The sequence below is a fragment of the Squalius cephalus genome, assembly GCF_949319135.1.
Source record: "Squalius cephalus genome assembly, chromosome: 5".
Taxonomy (NCBI): domain Eukaryota; kingdom Metazoa; phylum Chordata; class Actinopteri; order Cypriniformes; family Leuciscidae; genus Squalius; species Squalius cephalus.
The window spans coordinates 24,946,739-24,963,692 of record NC_137126.1 but is presented as its reverse complement, the minus strand read 5'-3'; the positions used below and the strand labels follow the sequence as shown (position 1 = coordinate 24,963,692).

Genomic DNA, 16,954 nt, shown 5'->3' with positions numbered 1-16,954 from the left:
ATGAACAGTATTTTTATATTTATGTAATGTGAATCTGTTTATTACTACTGTCTGTATAGTTATTTTATGTGCTGGTGAACCAAAGCCAATTTTCCACCTTGGTGGACAATAAAGAATTACAATATAATACAATATATTACATGTAATGCATATGGCTATAAATTAAGTTTCTTTTTGTTTCTTCAAATAACATAAAGACGAGGAGCAAATTCTTTACCCTCAACATTAAGCCTCAACAGCATGTCAAGGTTTCATTTTGTTCATGTGACATGTGCACCTAAACCACCATTTATGCGCCAAACCATCTTACTCAGCCACAGTCCACCATTGTCATGCAGGAAACCGTACATGTTAAGAAAAGTGAAATTTCTCAGAACCGTCTCAGCAGACAAGTGCAGATGACTTATGACTAACCAAACATATGCTGTTCAGAAAGGTACCTTTTTGATTATATATATTATATATTCCAGCACATGAACAATTGCTCATTTGGATAGTTCAGATGTATAGTAGAATACAGTGTTGCTAGATAAGTGAAGCAATTTAAGTAGAAGCTTGATGGTTTTTAGTGCATTATGTGTTATATAAATGTAGGACTAGGTGATTATAAATGATACATAGCATGCATGGACATGGCAAAACATACGTAACAACACACTCTAAAAATCAATAAACCCGCCTTTCTGTAAGGCTCTCAGCAACCTCAAAACATCTCGCCCTCTTCCTCTATGAAACTGAGAGAGCGTGAGCCATCATCGTCATTGTGTTCAAGGAATCATACCTCTGGCAAGCTCAGTTGAACATAGTGGACCATCAACACGGGATACTAGAAAACCAAAGTTGATTTGTGAGTACAAATGTTTGATACTTTATTCTTGGATTTAATTGGTTTACCATAATAGAATGCAGTATTTAAATACATTTAGATTTTGCTAATGTAGTAAATCATTAAATAAATGTTAAAGTTTAAAGATTTTCACTGCCAAATGTCTTCACAAGTCCTTGTGAGATCTACTTTAGTACATATTTCTGCAGATCAGTTTTAAAGTTTGTCTTTTTAAATCTGACAATATGATAATCTAAAGATTGTGTCTGTCTTACTGTTTCCACTGTAATGTTATCTGAACCAATTTGCAGAGAGGCCATGTCATAATATTCTAGTAAGTAAGACTATCCAGCATCTTGTAATTGCATATTAGGTCATCATCTAGCGTAAAACAACATTAAGCGATATAATTCGTCGATCAAATATCTGTTAGACGCTGTAACAATCTATGCTGCCTCACCCATAGAGCAGTCTGCTTGCACATTCAGACTGAAAATGATTTCATATATCTTTAGTATCCTAAGCACCCTTTCTTTGCTGTGATATGATCATTAAACATCAATCCTTGTTTTGACAAATCTAAATAATGTCTTTAAAATCCCAGAGGTCTATTTATGGTTATCTATTGTGTTAATAGTGTGTATGCCCTAAATGAGGAACAGTGGATGACTCATATTATACATAATGAATCCCTATTTTAGCAATTTGAGTTCTTGTTTAATGTGCAAGTGAGATACAACTATGCTCAAAACATTGATTTATAACTAGTAAATTTTGCATTTCCTTCGATACTGCAACTTCCTGTCACAGAGTTTCTATCTGAATAGTTTTTGTCCCCTTCCTCTTTCAACTGGTGCTTAGATGATCCCTTATAGCTCCTGTTCTCACTGTCTGTTAATAGAATAATTTTATAAATGAATTGTAATTTGATTGGTCCCCTAAGAAAGAATAAATACTGAAAAAGCATCCAAGCATAATTGCTGATCTTAACGCTGGTATTAGAATGTCACATTGGCTTATAAAAGCAAAATCTTTCTATCATCTTTAAAGAAACTAATTCATGTAAAAATGACACATCTTTTAAATACAAAACCAGCTTTGTGAGAGATGCATGGTAAAATGTCACAAGATAGATCACATGTATGCTCAGGAACCCGGTCAAAACAGAGATGATAGTAGCTTGTTTCTATGGACATTTTTCCTTACAAAATCAAGGGCTTTTGACCTTGTGCTACATGATTACCCAAAGCCAGTGTAATGGAGTTTCTTAATGCAGGATTACAGTCTATTTCCTCTGTATGTAATGCTATATGAAACCATATCTAAAACGAAAAATATCCAATGCATTAGACACTGAATTCTGTTAGAAATGCATTTCCATGTATTCTCTGGGAAAGTTTTCCGTGATGGGAAAATCATGGCCTATGGGCGTCAGTTTGGCGTGAAATGTGCTGGGGAGAGAGACGCATTCGGAAGTGCATTTTCAGAAGTGCTGGGTAGCGCATATGACGCATTCATTTTTTTTCCTCTTTCGCGCAGGTCATGTTTTTAAAGACGATGTCTTGTAGCTTACTTAAGTAAGTAAATAAAAATGTATACAAAAATGTGATGATGTCCGACTCGTTTTATGAAGAAGAAAGCCTTAAGTTTTCAAAAAGCATTAGACTATGACCCACTATTCTGCTTCATAATGTTGACAATATGACATGACGTGATTTATTGTAGGCTACCTAAACAATGCTTACCAAATTTCTCTCTCACATTGCTCCTCGTAACCACTAAAAACGGTCAAAAAATCGAACCAAAAGTCAAATTATGGACGTAATCTGACATTAAGCGTTTCTGCTTAAAGGAAAAAAGCTTAACGTGGTTTAATGTACCTAAACAACGATCAATGATCCCCAAATTTCTCTCTCACATTGCTCCTCATAACCACTGAAAACTGTCAAAAAATCTAACCCAAAGTCCAATTATTATGGACGTTATCTGACATTAAGCGTTTCTGCTTCACATTTTCAGCAGGGCAGCGGAGCGGCTGTGGGTTGACTCCCCACGGTTCTCATGGGCTTTATAAGTCCTAACGTGAAAAAGCTTTACGTGGTTTAATGTACCTAAACAACGATCACCAAATTTCTCTCTCATAGCGCTCCTCATAACCACTGACAACTGTCAAAAATTCTAACCCAAAGTACAATTATTTATGGACGTTAAGTTAAAAGTGGTGGGTACAAAATGACTCACGACGAAATCTGGTCCCCACCGAAATGGACGCCTATGCCTGGATGCGATCATAGCAAATAACAGCATGACGGAATATCAATAATTCAGTTAACAAAGGTCTATTAGAGATCTTCACTTGCACATATAAACTGAACCTGCTTTCTGACTTTTGTATTTGGTTCTATCTCTTGAATCTTTAAATTAATCCACATTTTTATTTTGATGAAGAATTGATTTGTTGTGTAGCCTACCCACGATAACCACAGATCCATTAGATGGGTTATGTGTTTAGATGCTCTTATGATCATGGCAGCATTATAATCACACCTCCAATGTAAAGCAATGAGATGAACAAATGTGAGCCATTTATAACAGCAGCAGTAGTTCAGACTTCCTGTCATAGGGTTTCCATTTGGATCATTTGTGAGTCCTTCCTCTTTTAATGGCTCTTATAACAAGAAGACGCTCTGAGATACATTATGACTCTCAAGTAGCTCCTTATAGAAGCAACTCTCAGTCACATTATATATAAAAAAAACATTATAGTAATTTGATCAGTAACAAAGGAGGCAACATTTCATGAACTACCAACAATGCACAACTCCTAATGTCCCATTTGCTTATAAATAAATAAATCACCAGTTGTGATCATGGCTCACATTTCCTAGGTTGTTTTTGTATGGAATTAAAACCTAATGTCCTGTATCTGCTAATGATATCACTTTTATGGAGTTTACAGCTTCTGCTGTGAGACTAAGAAGGCATCACTATGAGTAAACCAAAAGACAGCAACACCTCATCATTCACTCTGGAGACGGATGACCAGACAGAGGAGGAGAGGTCAAAGGCCAAACAGATGAAGAAAGGTGCCTTAAAGGACAAGAGGCCCATGGATTCTAACTACCTGGATGACATAGAGGAACCTACAACCACAATTAAATTTAACCTAAACTTTGACAGGTAAGTGGGGCTCCTTAATATATCAAACCACACTGGAGTGTATGACAAATATATAATCAGAAATCATAACTTTAACACATACATTCTGCATACAGGGGAATCAGAAAAGTAAAAGAGGAACCGGCTCAGGACCGTGAGAGGTTTACCATCAAGAGTCTGTTTGAGGCTGTGTCCAGTGGCGAGGTGTCGAAACTGCAGGGTTTACATCAGTACCTGCACAAAAACATGAAACGCCTCACCGACTCTCAATGTAATTGTATTGAAGAAAAAATACACAACTTTTGAAAAGTTTGGGGTCGGTAAGAGTTTTGAAAGAAGTGTCTTGTTTTCACCAAGGCTGCCATTACTCCAGTCTTCAGTGTCACATTCAGAAAATTCCTTCAGAATTATTTTAATATGCTGAATCGGTGCTTATAAGAAACATTTATTTTTATTATCAGTGTTGAAAACATTTGTGCTGCTTGACATTTTTGTGGAAACATTTTTCTGGATCCTTTGATGAACAGAGTGTTCACAAGTAGAAAAGTAGAAAAAGAAATATTTTGAAACATTATAAATGTCTTTATTGTTACTTTGGATCAATTTAATCCATCCTTGTTGAATAAAAATTCTCACCGATTCCAAACATTTGAATGGTAGTGTACAAAGAATACACAGAATAGTACTGTGAATTCATGACTGATATTTAATACATAATAAAACAACAGTTTTTTCTTCTTCAGATAAGTCCAATGGAAAGACAGCCCTGCTGAAAGCGCTTTTAAATTTGAGGCAAGGCGAGAATGACACTATTGAACATCTGCTGGACATTGCAGAGAAACTGGGAGATTTAAAAAATCTTGTCAACGCTGCTTACACAGACAGTTTCTACAAAGGTCAGAGCCATCATAGCTTCATTTTACATAATATTTGATTATTAGATGTAGTTTTATATTATTGTAGCTAAAATGTAATCTATTTTACAATGTTATTGATTGATCTCTTTGGCAGGTCAGACAGCACTCCATGTTGCAATTGAAAGGAGGAGTCCAAAATTTGTAAAGATGCTGGTTAAGAAAGGGGCCGATGTCCATGCTAAGGCCTGTGGGAAATTCTTTCAACCCAATCAAGAAATGTGCTTCTATTTTGGTAGGTCTAACGATAAGGTTGAACTTTTGCAGACGGATAATTCTGACAACAATTTATACAGTAGAAATGGTAAAATCTTCCACATAATGTTCTCAATGTTACTGACCCATTTTGTGGGTACCTGGGCTTACCTGTATCTTTCACACCTTCTGTGCACAGGTGAGTTGCCCTTGTCGCTGGCCGCTTGCACTAATCAGCCAGACATTGTGGACTTCCTTATGGACAACTGTTACCAGGCGGTGGATGTCAGGAAGAGGGACTCTCATGGGAACATGGTGCTTCACGCACTAGTATCCATAGCTGATGATAGTCCTGAAAACACAAAGTTTGTCATTGCCATGTATGACCACATCTTAATCAAAGCCGACCAACTTCACCCCAAGATCAAACTGGAGGAAATCGAAAATAATAAGGGACTCACACCAATCCAACTAGCCGCCAAAACAGGAAAATTGAAGGTAAACCTTTTCCCCCCTGTTGTTTACTGATTTTTGAGTGCCAATATGAACAATTTCACTATGTTTTGCAAAATGCCTAAATGTATTTGAAGAAGTGATTCATTTGAAGCAGTGCGTGCCCAGTAAGTGTCAGTTCTGTTTTTGGATGTTCCTGGTTTTTTACAGATGATTAGTCCTCATGTGATTTGACATGTTATTTTCCTTTAGAAGGCATTAAATCAGACAGCAGACTGATTCACAGTCATACAGTGACAGTCATTGTCTTATTTAACCTATAGTCACAGTTTAATGTTTTTATTTATTTTATTTCCTTTGTTCTGTATATTTTAGCTGATGTTGCTGCTGGGCATGGCTGATTACTAAAATGAGCAAATTGCTAAAAGACTAAAAAGTGACTAAATAAAACAATTTTGAAATTATATGTTATTAGCATAGGTTTGAAAGTGCCTGTTTGATAAAATCATTCAGATGTAATTTTTCATTTGTTAACTAGCTGTTTGAGCACATCGTACAGCGGGAGTTTAAGGGGTGCAGACATCTGTCCCGCAAGATCACGGAGTGGGCCTACGGTCCCGTGTGCTCGTCTCTGTATGACCTCGCCTCCCTTGACACCTACGAGAAGAACTCCGCACTGGAGATAATCGTTTATGGCAGTGAGATTCCCGTGAGAAGACATCCTGTTCATTTCATACTGATTCATTCTAGAATCAAAAATTCATAATTAGATTTTGTATACTTTACTGAAGCAAAATCCCAGCTGAGAGGAATTGTTCTCAGAATTTTGGCTAACATTGAACAAATGTCTTTTCCAGTAACATTAATATACTGCTCGTTCAAAGTTGTCTGGTATTTAATAACTTTAACATTTTTTAACATAGGCTATTTTATACCTTACAGGGACAGTTCACCCAAAAAGGGGAATTCTGTCATCATTTACTCAATCTCAGGTTGTTCCAAACCTGTATGAGTTTCTTTGTTCTGTTGAACCTAGAAGAAAACATTTTGAAGGATGTTTGTATTTTTTCCCCCATACTATGGAAGTCAATGGGGTCCATCAACTGTTTCAAAATATTTTCTTTTGTGTTCAGCAGAAAAAAGAAGTTTTGAGTACATGATGACAGAATTTTCATTTTGGGTGAACTATCCCTTTAATGGGAACATTAGCAAAACATTCTTGAACATATTTTTGTTTACTGGATGTTAATTTGGCATATGTATTCCGATAAATGCTGTTGACAGCAACATGTTTGGTTATTTCATCTCATTTCAGAATCGCCACAAGATGCTCCATATTGAGCCATTAAACAGACTAATTGAAGAGAAGTGGAATAGATTTGCGAAACGGATGTTCATGTTCAACTTTATCGTTTATATTATCTACCTTTTCATCTTCACTGCTGTAGCTTATCACCGCGAAGAAGGGAAAGACCACAGTAAAAACCAAGTAGGTATACACAGCAGTCCGGAGGTGGGGACCCATTCATTCATTCATTCATTCATTCAAAATAAAAATTTCTTCTGAAAAATATGCACACTGACCTGAACCAGACAATCAACCTTTTCCAACTTCAAACTACTCATTATGCATGCTAACTTGTTAACATGTAAATGTTTCACTACTTAATGCCATGTCTCATTCCCACTCCCACTTTTCTTTCAGTCATTAAAGCCTCCGTTTCATTATAGAAAAGATAGTGAAGGCTACCTGCTTCAGACAGGACAGATCATCACTCTCATTGGAGCACTATACTTCTTTATTAAAGGGGTATGTATCTATTTAATATTATGCTGTTGATTTACAACAAATTCATGTTTAACTTTAATTGCAAAATATTTTTATTATTATTATTATTTACTTTTTACTAGGGGTGTAACAATATATCGTGTCACAATATATCGCAGTACAAAAATGCAACAATATGTATCGTGGATAGTGACAATATGTATTGTGTATAGTTCACCCAAAACAAAAGTTACTGTGTGAGGAAAAAATTCACACAGTTTTAGTGTCAGTACTACATTAAACTAAAATATATAATGTTGAATATAATGTATAATAATGCAATGGAGGAATATTGTGGGTCCTGAAAATGCCAAATGTCTTATGTTACCAGTAAAAAGTGTCCTACATTATTTTAAATATATCTAGTCAGTGACAGAGTGCAAGCATATTTGTCTAAAACTAATTCTGTATTTTCTGCATCAGAATAATGAATATTTTTATGGTGTCCCTATTGTCCTGTGCATTGGGTTTCCAGCACCAAGTCCAAGCCAACCATTTACACCCACAATGTAATATCAAATTTAGCATTTTAATTAACAGTTAATTTTTTGTTAACCTTTTATCATATGTATGCAATTATATCGTATCGTGAGTTCAGTATCGTGATATGTATCAACTCGTGACATGAGAGTATCGTTACACCCCTACTTTTTACAGAAATAACTGCATTCCCTTGTCTTTCAAGTTAATAGATATGTTAAGGAAGCGCCCGAGATTTCAGTCCCTGGTCATAGACGGATTTTCCGATCAGCTTTTGTGAGTCGCTTCACTCTTGTTTTATTTCAGTATTAATCATTTCCTAATACATGCATGAAATGACATTCTTTGCCAATAATTCTACTAGTTAAAACTTATCACAGCGAGGTTAAGTTTTTGAAATCACTATTTATATACTCTATATGCACATGGCTAAACTGCACCAGTATAACTACTTTTTACTACATAAAACCTCAATCAATAAGTGCATACAGTGTTTACTCCCGCTTAAATGCTTTTTGTTGCATTAGTTTTCTGCAGGCCGTGCTTCTCTTGGTCTCTGCTGTACTGTACTGTTTTGGTCAGGATGAATTTCTGGCCTTTCTAGTGCTAAGTCTTGCCTTGAGCTGGGTAAATCTACTCTATTTCTTCAGAGGGTCCAAACATATGGGAATCTACAGTATCATGATACAAAAGGTAAGGGATATTTGTCTCTCTTATCCAGCATCCTTCACTCTGGCCTTCAGAAGAGGGTATTAGTTAAATAGGGTGCTAAGATGCAATGCAACACATTTAATGTCTCCTTGTAGTATAGTCTAGTCCTTACAGTTGAGACAGGACCTACACCATTACTTCCTGTGCGTAACACACTTGTACACTCTTTAATTATTGTCAGATGATTCTTGGAGAAATTCGTCAATTCCTTGTTGTGTACATGGTCTTCCTCATTGGGTTCTCTACAGGTATCCTTCTCCCTTGCATACATTCAGCAATTTACATGATTCTTTCATTGCAATTAATTTAATGTTCATCATAACACAACAAACTTGCAACATTTTGGGTCAGTTAGATTTTTGTTTTATAAAGAAATTAATATTTCTATTCAGCAAGGATGCATTAAATTGATTGCAAGTGAAAAGTGAAAAAAAAACTATTTAAAATAAATGCTGATCTTTTGAACTTTTTTATTCATCAAAGAATCCTGACAAAAAGTATCATGGTTTCCACAAAAATATGATGCAACTATTTTAAACATTGATTATGATAAGAAATATTTCTTAAACACCAAAATCAGCATATCAGAATGATTTCTGAAGGATCATGTGATGCTGAAAATTCCGCCTTGCCATCACAGGAATAAATTACATTTTAAAATATATTCAAATTAAAAATGGTTATTTTAATTTGTAATTATACTACTGTTTTTACCATATTTTTGATCAAATAAATGCAGCCTTGGTTTTATTTCAAAAACTTCTCATTGACCCCAAAATTTTGAATGGTAGTGTGCATTAATGATTTGTTTCTTACTCATCAGCCGTGGTCACTCTCCTTGATGAGGAATCTATCAGGAGTCGATCTCTTTTTATTAATGCTAATGGAAATGAGGACTGCAAGAAGCCCACATTCAAGGACATCTACTTCACCACTCTGGAGTTGTTCAAGTTTACAATTGGCATGGGAGATCTGGAGTTCACCAATGACTATAAATATAAGGAGGTGTTCTATATTCTGCTGATTCTGTATATAGTGATGACATACATTCTGATGCTGAACATGCTGATCGCTCTGATGAATAAAAGCGTGGAGGAGATGTCTAAAGAGGGCACTAGCATCTGGAAACTACAGGTAAAATCAAATGCAAAATGAAAACGGTCAACCCATTTCTACACTGAACTGATTTGCCATTTTAGTTGTTCATTTAGGCAATAAGTATGATTGTTGATCACAGCGTGCAATCACCACCTTGGACATGGAGTGGATTTTTCCCCATTGTCTGAAGACAAAGCTTCGTTCAGGGGAAGAGAAGGACCTGGGCGGAGGGCAAGAGCCTGATCGACGCTGGTGCTTCAGGTGACCCTGGTGGCTTCCACAACATCTGAAGTTTGCATTTGTCTGTAATCTGAAATTGGATGATACATTATGAAAAGATGATATTAGCATGCAAACATAATAATGCACACTTACCCTGTGTTACCCTCTGTGTTTGCTATTAAACAGTTATGAGTGAAACCGTAAACAATGAACAATCTTTCTTTCAGTGTGGAGGAAGTCAACTGGAACCAATGGAACAGAAACATGGGTATAATTAACGAGGATCCTGGGATATGCACAAGTGTACCTTCCCCAACTAAACCTCAGAGAGGTAGTCAATGTTAAACAAATATGTGTGTATGTGTGTGTTATTTTAATCCTACATGATGTCATATGTATTTGTTACAGAGCCCAGTCAGCGGGGACTCCTACAAACGATCAGTAAGCGCTGGACACAGAGACGACCGCACAGAGATGTACAGGAGCTGGATCCTCTAGCTGAGGCCTCTACCTCCGTCTGATGCTTTTAGAATCTCTATCTATTTTGCAATTCCCTTTCATTACAACTGGTATAGGAATAATTATATTATATGACCAGATAACTTGACTGTTGTTCATTTAGAGAACATGCACCTCAAGGGTCATCATATCTTTTGAACACTGTACATTTTTAAATTAATATGCATGTGTTGTAATTTAAGGAAGCATTTATGTAAAAGTATATATATATTATTATATATATTATTCAAATGTGTCTATATACCAGAATACAACAAAATATACAAGATGCAAGAGTTGAGACGCATAATGGTGACATGGAAATGTACTGCATAATTAGAATGACCTAATGTAGCCTAGATGCAAAACTGTACAAAGATGTTGGCTAAGCATTTTTTATTTCAGAACATTTAAGTGCATCTATATCGTTATATACACCTGTTCCAGGGGGAATCCTGCCTGCAAGAACGAGGGGTCTGACCACGGGCTGAAGGTCTGGCGGCACACCGGTGTGATTGTCACCCAGTGAGTGCTGTGATGCCATGCCCATCTCGGGACTCGGCCGTGAAGCCAGTGCTGAAGCGGTCTCATATGGAGCAGCCCGAGCGGGGTTACCGCTGCTGCCGCTGCCACATGCCCCAGGAGCCTCTGAAAGAATTTCAGTGTGACCGCCGTCCTGCCTTTGAACGAGTACTTACAGGCCCGGGAAGGAAGACACGGTTCTCCGCACCAAGTGGAGTTAGGGCACAGCTGCATAGCAATGGCCCGCTCCACTGGCGGGGTACGTGTGTATCCCTTAGCTGCCCCACCATCAAGGGTGGGGAGGGAGGAGGAGCCACCGGAATGGTTTCTGACAGTAAAAGTTGCCGTCCACGTCCCCGTGAGCTCCTCGTTCACCTCCGGGAAGAAAGGCACTGAGAACCAGCGCGCGCCACCCCGAGATACCAATCATCCAGCCTTGAGGTGTAGGGTTTCACACGAGCCCGATCCTGTTGGCGGCCCGGGAAAGCATGGCCATCATCTCCAGGTCCATCTCCGGTTCCTAGCGGGTTGGTTCCCTGAAGGAAGCGCGCTCACCGTGATCCTCAGGTCTCCCGTGTCAGAGCCTGAAGCAACCCTCTGAGGAGGGTTAGATCAAGGCGCAGGCACGGGGACTCCGCCCCTTTGCAGGAACGAGAGTCTCGACCGCAGCTCCGAGATGGTCATCTTCCCACAATGGGTACTCATCCACGAAGGCTGCCTCAGTGTGTTCGAAGGCCAGACACACGAGGCAGCGATCGTGACCATCCCGCGATCCCAGGTAACGACATCCAGAAACACACAGATAGAATTTTTTTTTTTAAGACGCGCTCTATCTGTGTAAGCTCTCTTAGGGACTGCTATCACTGGTGCTGAGGCACGCAGGGGAACGGTCACTGCGAATACAGACAGGAATGTGCACCTGTCTGTGCGCTGTTTCTCTCTCGCTGATCTTACCAGCCGTGAAAACGGCTGTTGAGCGCTCTCACTGCGCACCTTACCAGCTGTGACAACAGCTTTTTGTTTGCTCAAGGCAAAACAAAAAAGAGAGAGAAGAGAAAGAAAAGAAGACCGCTCGCGCTGCTGTGCCGTGCTGTACACGCCCGCACCAAAGTGGAGAAGTCAGAGAAAAAAGCTGGCTCGAAGTTTCTCAGTCTCCTGGGAGTTTGTAGAGAGCATCGAAGTGCTTGGCTCTGAAGCAAAAAGCTGAAATGCAATCACACCTGCTGCTCATTATATACTCGCGCTGCAACGCTGAATAGCTGATGGAAATGATTGCATGCCAATGTGTATTGGCTCGTTTTAGTTTCACTCAAAGTAGATTGGCCTCTCTAGCGAGATTCCTAACAGTCGGTCACGACGTACGTGTAAGTCACCGACCGATAAGGGAACTGACTCTAACTAATCTATGATGTTTAATATTACAGTTACTCTGTGTTGAACTGAATGCCTGTGTTTGGATGAGTCTCTGCAACAGCATGAATTGACTGTGTTTATATATTGTCCTCCAGTCTGAAGGATGCGGGTTTCCCTGTGCACCTCTTGCCTGTGGTGGTGGAGTCAGGGGCTGTGGCTGGTTACACTTTCTCTGAGTGGTACGGCATCCCTGCTCACACACCGGTCGGGGCGGCACTGGGAGACTTCCAATGTAGTGTGTACTCCTGCATGACTGACAAAGGAGATGCAGGTGCAGTGTTGATTAGATGCCTCTTTTTTAGAATTTTCTAAAATTCATTGACTTGGTCAGTAAATGACCTACAGTCATGACCTACAGACTACTGTAGTTGTATCAGCTACATACAGTACATACTCAATCTGAGGTCAGTTTATGTGTTTACTAGTTCAGCCTCCAGGTGGAGATGTTATGCGACTGCAATGAGCACATGTAAACATGGCAGATTTTGTACTCATATTTCAGCGTCCTCTCTCAAGGGCATGGGCATGAGAGATATTATGTGTTTCATGGGTTCTTGTAAATTTGATATTTCTGCGCAGCAGCTCAAGCTTATGCTAAAAAGAGGACTGTATAGTATGTTAAATACTTAAACATGATTTGTTCGGCCATAAATATGTTTACCCATTTTTGTTAAAACCAAAAAATGTGCTAAAGATTTTATCTACCTGCCATAGATGGTTTTGATTTAATATCTGTCAGCACATGATAGAAAGGATTACTTTTATTTGGCAGTGGGGAAATTATGCTGAATGTGCTGTACATGATATTAGCAACACAAATGCTTTTAGTTATATGATCTCCTGAGTCATTTTTTCTTTTCTTTTTTTAAAAATGAATATGATTTTGTAGTTTGCACAAAACTGTGTAGCAGCTAAACCAGCATGTGTGTGGGCTTGAGTACTTTATACTGCATCCACATCAGTGTTGTGGACTGTAGCATTTTTACTTATACACTAACGTTCAAAAATATGGGGTCATTAAGAATTTTTTGGAAAGAAATTAATGGTTTTATTCCACAAGGATGCATTAAATTGATCCAAAGTGACAGTAAAGATATGTTTTTTTATTTGATAAAATTCACTTATTGTGTACATACATGTTTTTACACTCTACTTATATTTAAAAAAAATACCTGCATGTAATTACAGCTGTAATTAATTTCTGTAATTACATCTATAATTACACTGTTGACCCTTCCCTTACACCTTAACCCATCCTTAAACCTACCAAAACCATCAAACCTGTGCCTAACCGTAGACGTATCCCACCTCAGCAGCAAAAGTGTTTTGCTATACAACATGAACACAATAAGTACATTTTACTTATTTTTTGATGTAAGTACATAGTAGTAAGGACACCTAATATAAAGTGTGACCAAACACATTTGTAACGACTGAGACAAATCAGAAACAATTATTTGGTATATGTACCAAAAAATCTTTAAACTTCACTCTGGGATCTGTGGTCCCATCACCCAAACAGGGCAAGAAGGTCCTACCATGATCAGATAAGTTGGTTTTATGGGTGTAAAAGAATGTGACCACATGCTCAAGAGAGAGAAAATGGGAAGACAGAAACAATCTTTAATACAGACTTTGCTGCATTAATCATAGACGAACTGATCTATGAACATGCATCCCAGAAACTGTGTGAATGATTGACTGTGTCTTGTGTAATAGTATATACTATGGTATGTATTTTATTATACAACCAACCAACAGTCAATGTAACCTTACCTGTATCATGTCTCCTATCTAATTAATCCTCATTTAATGACTCACACTTTGATGTACATCACCTTCTCTTAGAATGCAGTGTGGGTTTGTTATATCTATCTGAGCATTAATGAACAGAAAAGAGGTAAGGCAGATGTCTAACCACACTTGAGATGACGCCATAAATCCTTCCCACAGAGAAAACTCCCCTCAGAAATTCCCCCTTTCTGATTGGTTGAGCCAGCCCTGCAAGGTGTGCCTTCTGTCAAGCTTTAAAAGGCCTGTTCGCTAGCCCTTCACTCTCTTCTCTTCCGGCCTCAACTGTGGCTTCTGCTGATACTGGGAAAACCATCTGCGAGGATTTCCAGTCAGGATTTAGACCGTACCATAGTACCGAGACTGCTCTCATCAGAGTCACAAATGATTTGCTCCTATCATCCGATCGTGGTTGTATCTCGCTATTAGTGTTACTCGATCTAAGTGCTGCATTTGACACTATTGACCACAACATTCTTTTAAATAGACTCGAAAATTATGTTGGCATTAGTGGAATTGCACTAGCATGGTTTAAATCATACTTATCAGACCGTTATCAGTTTGCAGCAGTAAATGAAGAGATGTCTTATCGATCACAAGTTCAGTATGGCGTACCACAAGGCTCAGTACTAGGACCGCTGCTGTTCACTCTGTACATGCTACCATTAGGAGATATCATTAGGAAGCATGGCATTAGTTTTCCCTGTTATGCTGATAATACTCTGCTCTATATTTCTTCACGCCCAGACGAAACTTACCAATTCACAAAATTAACGGAATGCATAGCTGATATAAAAAATTGGATGACTAGTAATTTCCTACTACTAAATTCTGAAAAACAGAAATTCTAATTATTGGACAAAAAACTTCCTCACGTAATAAACTAGAATAATGTCTAACACTTGATGGCAGCTCTCTTAAGTCTTCGTCGTCGGTTAGGAACCTGGGTGTGCTCTTTGATACCAATCTTTCATTTGAAAGTCACGTGTCTAGTATCTGTAAAACCGCATTTTTCCATCTTAAAAATATATCTAAATTACGCCATATGCTCTCAGTGACAAATGTGGAACAATTAGTTCATGCGTTCATGACCTCAAGGCTAGATTATTGTGATGCTCTACTGGGTGGTTGTCCTGCACGCTTAATAAACAAATTACAGCTGGTCCAAAACGCAGCAGCTCGAGTTCTTACCAGAAGTATGACCATATTAGCCCAGTTCTGTCAACACTGTGTAAGGCCCGTTATATATTGGTCCAATTGCCGGTTCGCCAATACACGGGGAAGGTTATCACGTGTTCTGTCCTCACTCATGCAAAGTATTGGTTGGTTGTATTCTCGTTATTTCATCTGACTCCATAAATGAAAGGTTTTAATAATATCTGTGCCTCAATAAAAGTGAGCGAATGTTTGACTATTCCCTTTAACCATTAAATGAACAATGTCAAATCAGTTAGAATAATCAAATGTAACAATTTAATGTTTCAGATATCAGAGATTAATTCCACAATCAATTCAAATATCTAGTACAATGGTTATACATTGGTTACACCAAATAATCTTACCCCAGCTTGTACCTGAGATAGAGAGAGAGAGAGAGAGAGAGAAAGAGAGAGAGGGAGAGAGAGAAAAAGACCACCTACTCCATTCGTACCCAGCCAAAAAGAGACCAGATAAAGCACGCACACCTTCCTTTATCCTGTTTGCCCAGGTGATATGGGGGATGGGGAAAACCACCCTCAAATGGCTTAACCAGTTTTCTCTAAACTTCTATAAACCTTATTACCTTTTATTTTATCTATCTGGATATGAGATATCTGTACCACTCACTTTGAGACATTTCAAATGACACCAAAAACATAACAGTCAATGATAAACATTCACATTAAACCATATTCTTGTGTGAGTTCTTAGTAGTTTGCGGAAGTGAGGTCGTATGGGGGAGGTCAAATGGTAATTAGCCCTTTGTCTCAGACCAGGGCCTCAACCAGTATTTTCAGTCTTACAACTGCATTGGCTCCCTATTAAACATCACATCAATTTTAAAATATTGCTGATGACTTACAAAGCACTAAATGGTTTAGCTCCGCAGTACTTGAGCGAGCTCTTAACGCATTATAGTCCTTCACGTCTATTGCGATCTCAAAATTCCGGCCAGTTAATAATACCTAGAATATCAAAATCGACTGCTGGCGGTAGATCCTTCTGCTATTTAGCACCAAAACTTTGGAACAGTCTCCCTACCATTGTCCGGGAAGCAGACACACTCTGTCAGTTCAAAGCTAGATTAAAGACACATCTTTGACCTAGCATACACAGCAGGCTGCATAGATTAGGTCAGCTGGAACCGGGAACACTTCCCATAAATCCTGGTGTACTCGTTACATCATAAGAAGAATGGCATCTACGCTAATTTTAGTGTCTTTGTTTATCCCAAGGTTTTCTCGCAGCCTGCCGGATCCAGGCCGTATCCAGATCTGACGAAGGACCTTCGTCTCTCCCTATGGATGATCCCTTTACCACTCTACAGATAAAGCGTTTTCGGGAAAATTCGTTTCGCATACCTACCCCGAAGTGACAAAATAAAATAAAATTCTGTATCAAAATTTATAAGGAAAGACCTGTACTTTGTTTAGGCTTGGTTTGTAGGGAATTCCAAACCTGCGCACATTCAAACCACATTACTATAGAACCAATTCTTAATGCGCATGTGAACGCCATCAGCGTTTCTCACAGGTTCGCGTTTAAAGTCTGTGTAGAGAGAATGGTGTCGTCTTAGCGGCCCCTAATTTAATAACAAATGATCGTTGCGACGGAAGCGAATCAATCAAAACTAACTTTAGCTGG

At 38.4% G+C, this 16,954-nt stretch overlaps 1 protein-coding gene across 1 annotated transcript; it reads left to right on the top strand.

Moving 5' to 3' along the window:
• Positions 1–730: 730 nt before the first annotated feature.
• Positions 731–10,523, top strand: LOC307158673 (transient receptor potential cation channel subfamily V member 1-like). Its single transcript, XM_079871450.1, has 16 exons — positions 731–847; positions 3,786–4,006; positions 4,102–4,256; positions 4,729–4,881; positions 4,997–5,134; positions 5,294–5,592; positions 6,086–6,256; positions 6,863–7,036; positions 7,253–7,357; positions 8,061–8,131; positions 8,383–8,548; positions 8,748–8,814; positions 9,390–9,700; positions 9,804–9,925; positions 10,114–10,217; positions 10,295–10,523. The coding sequence occupies exons 2-16, from the start codon at positions 3,816–3,818 to the stop codon at positions 10,405–10,407; spliced, it is 2,340 nt and encodes a 779-aa protein (XP_079727576.1). The 5' UTR covers positions 731–847; positions 3,786–3,815; the 3' UTR covers positions 10,408–10,523.
• Positions 10,524–16,954: the final 6,431 nt, after the last annotated feature.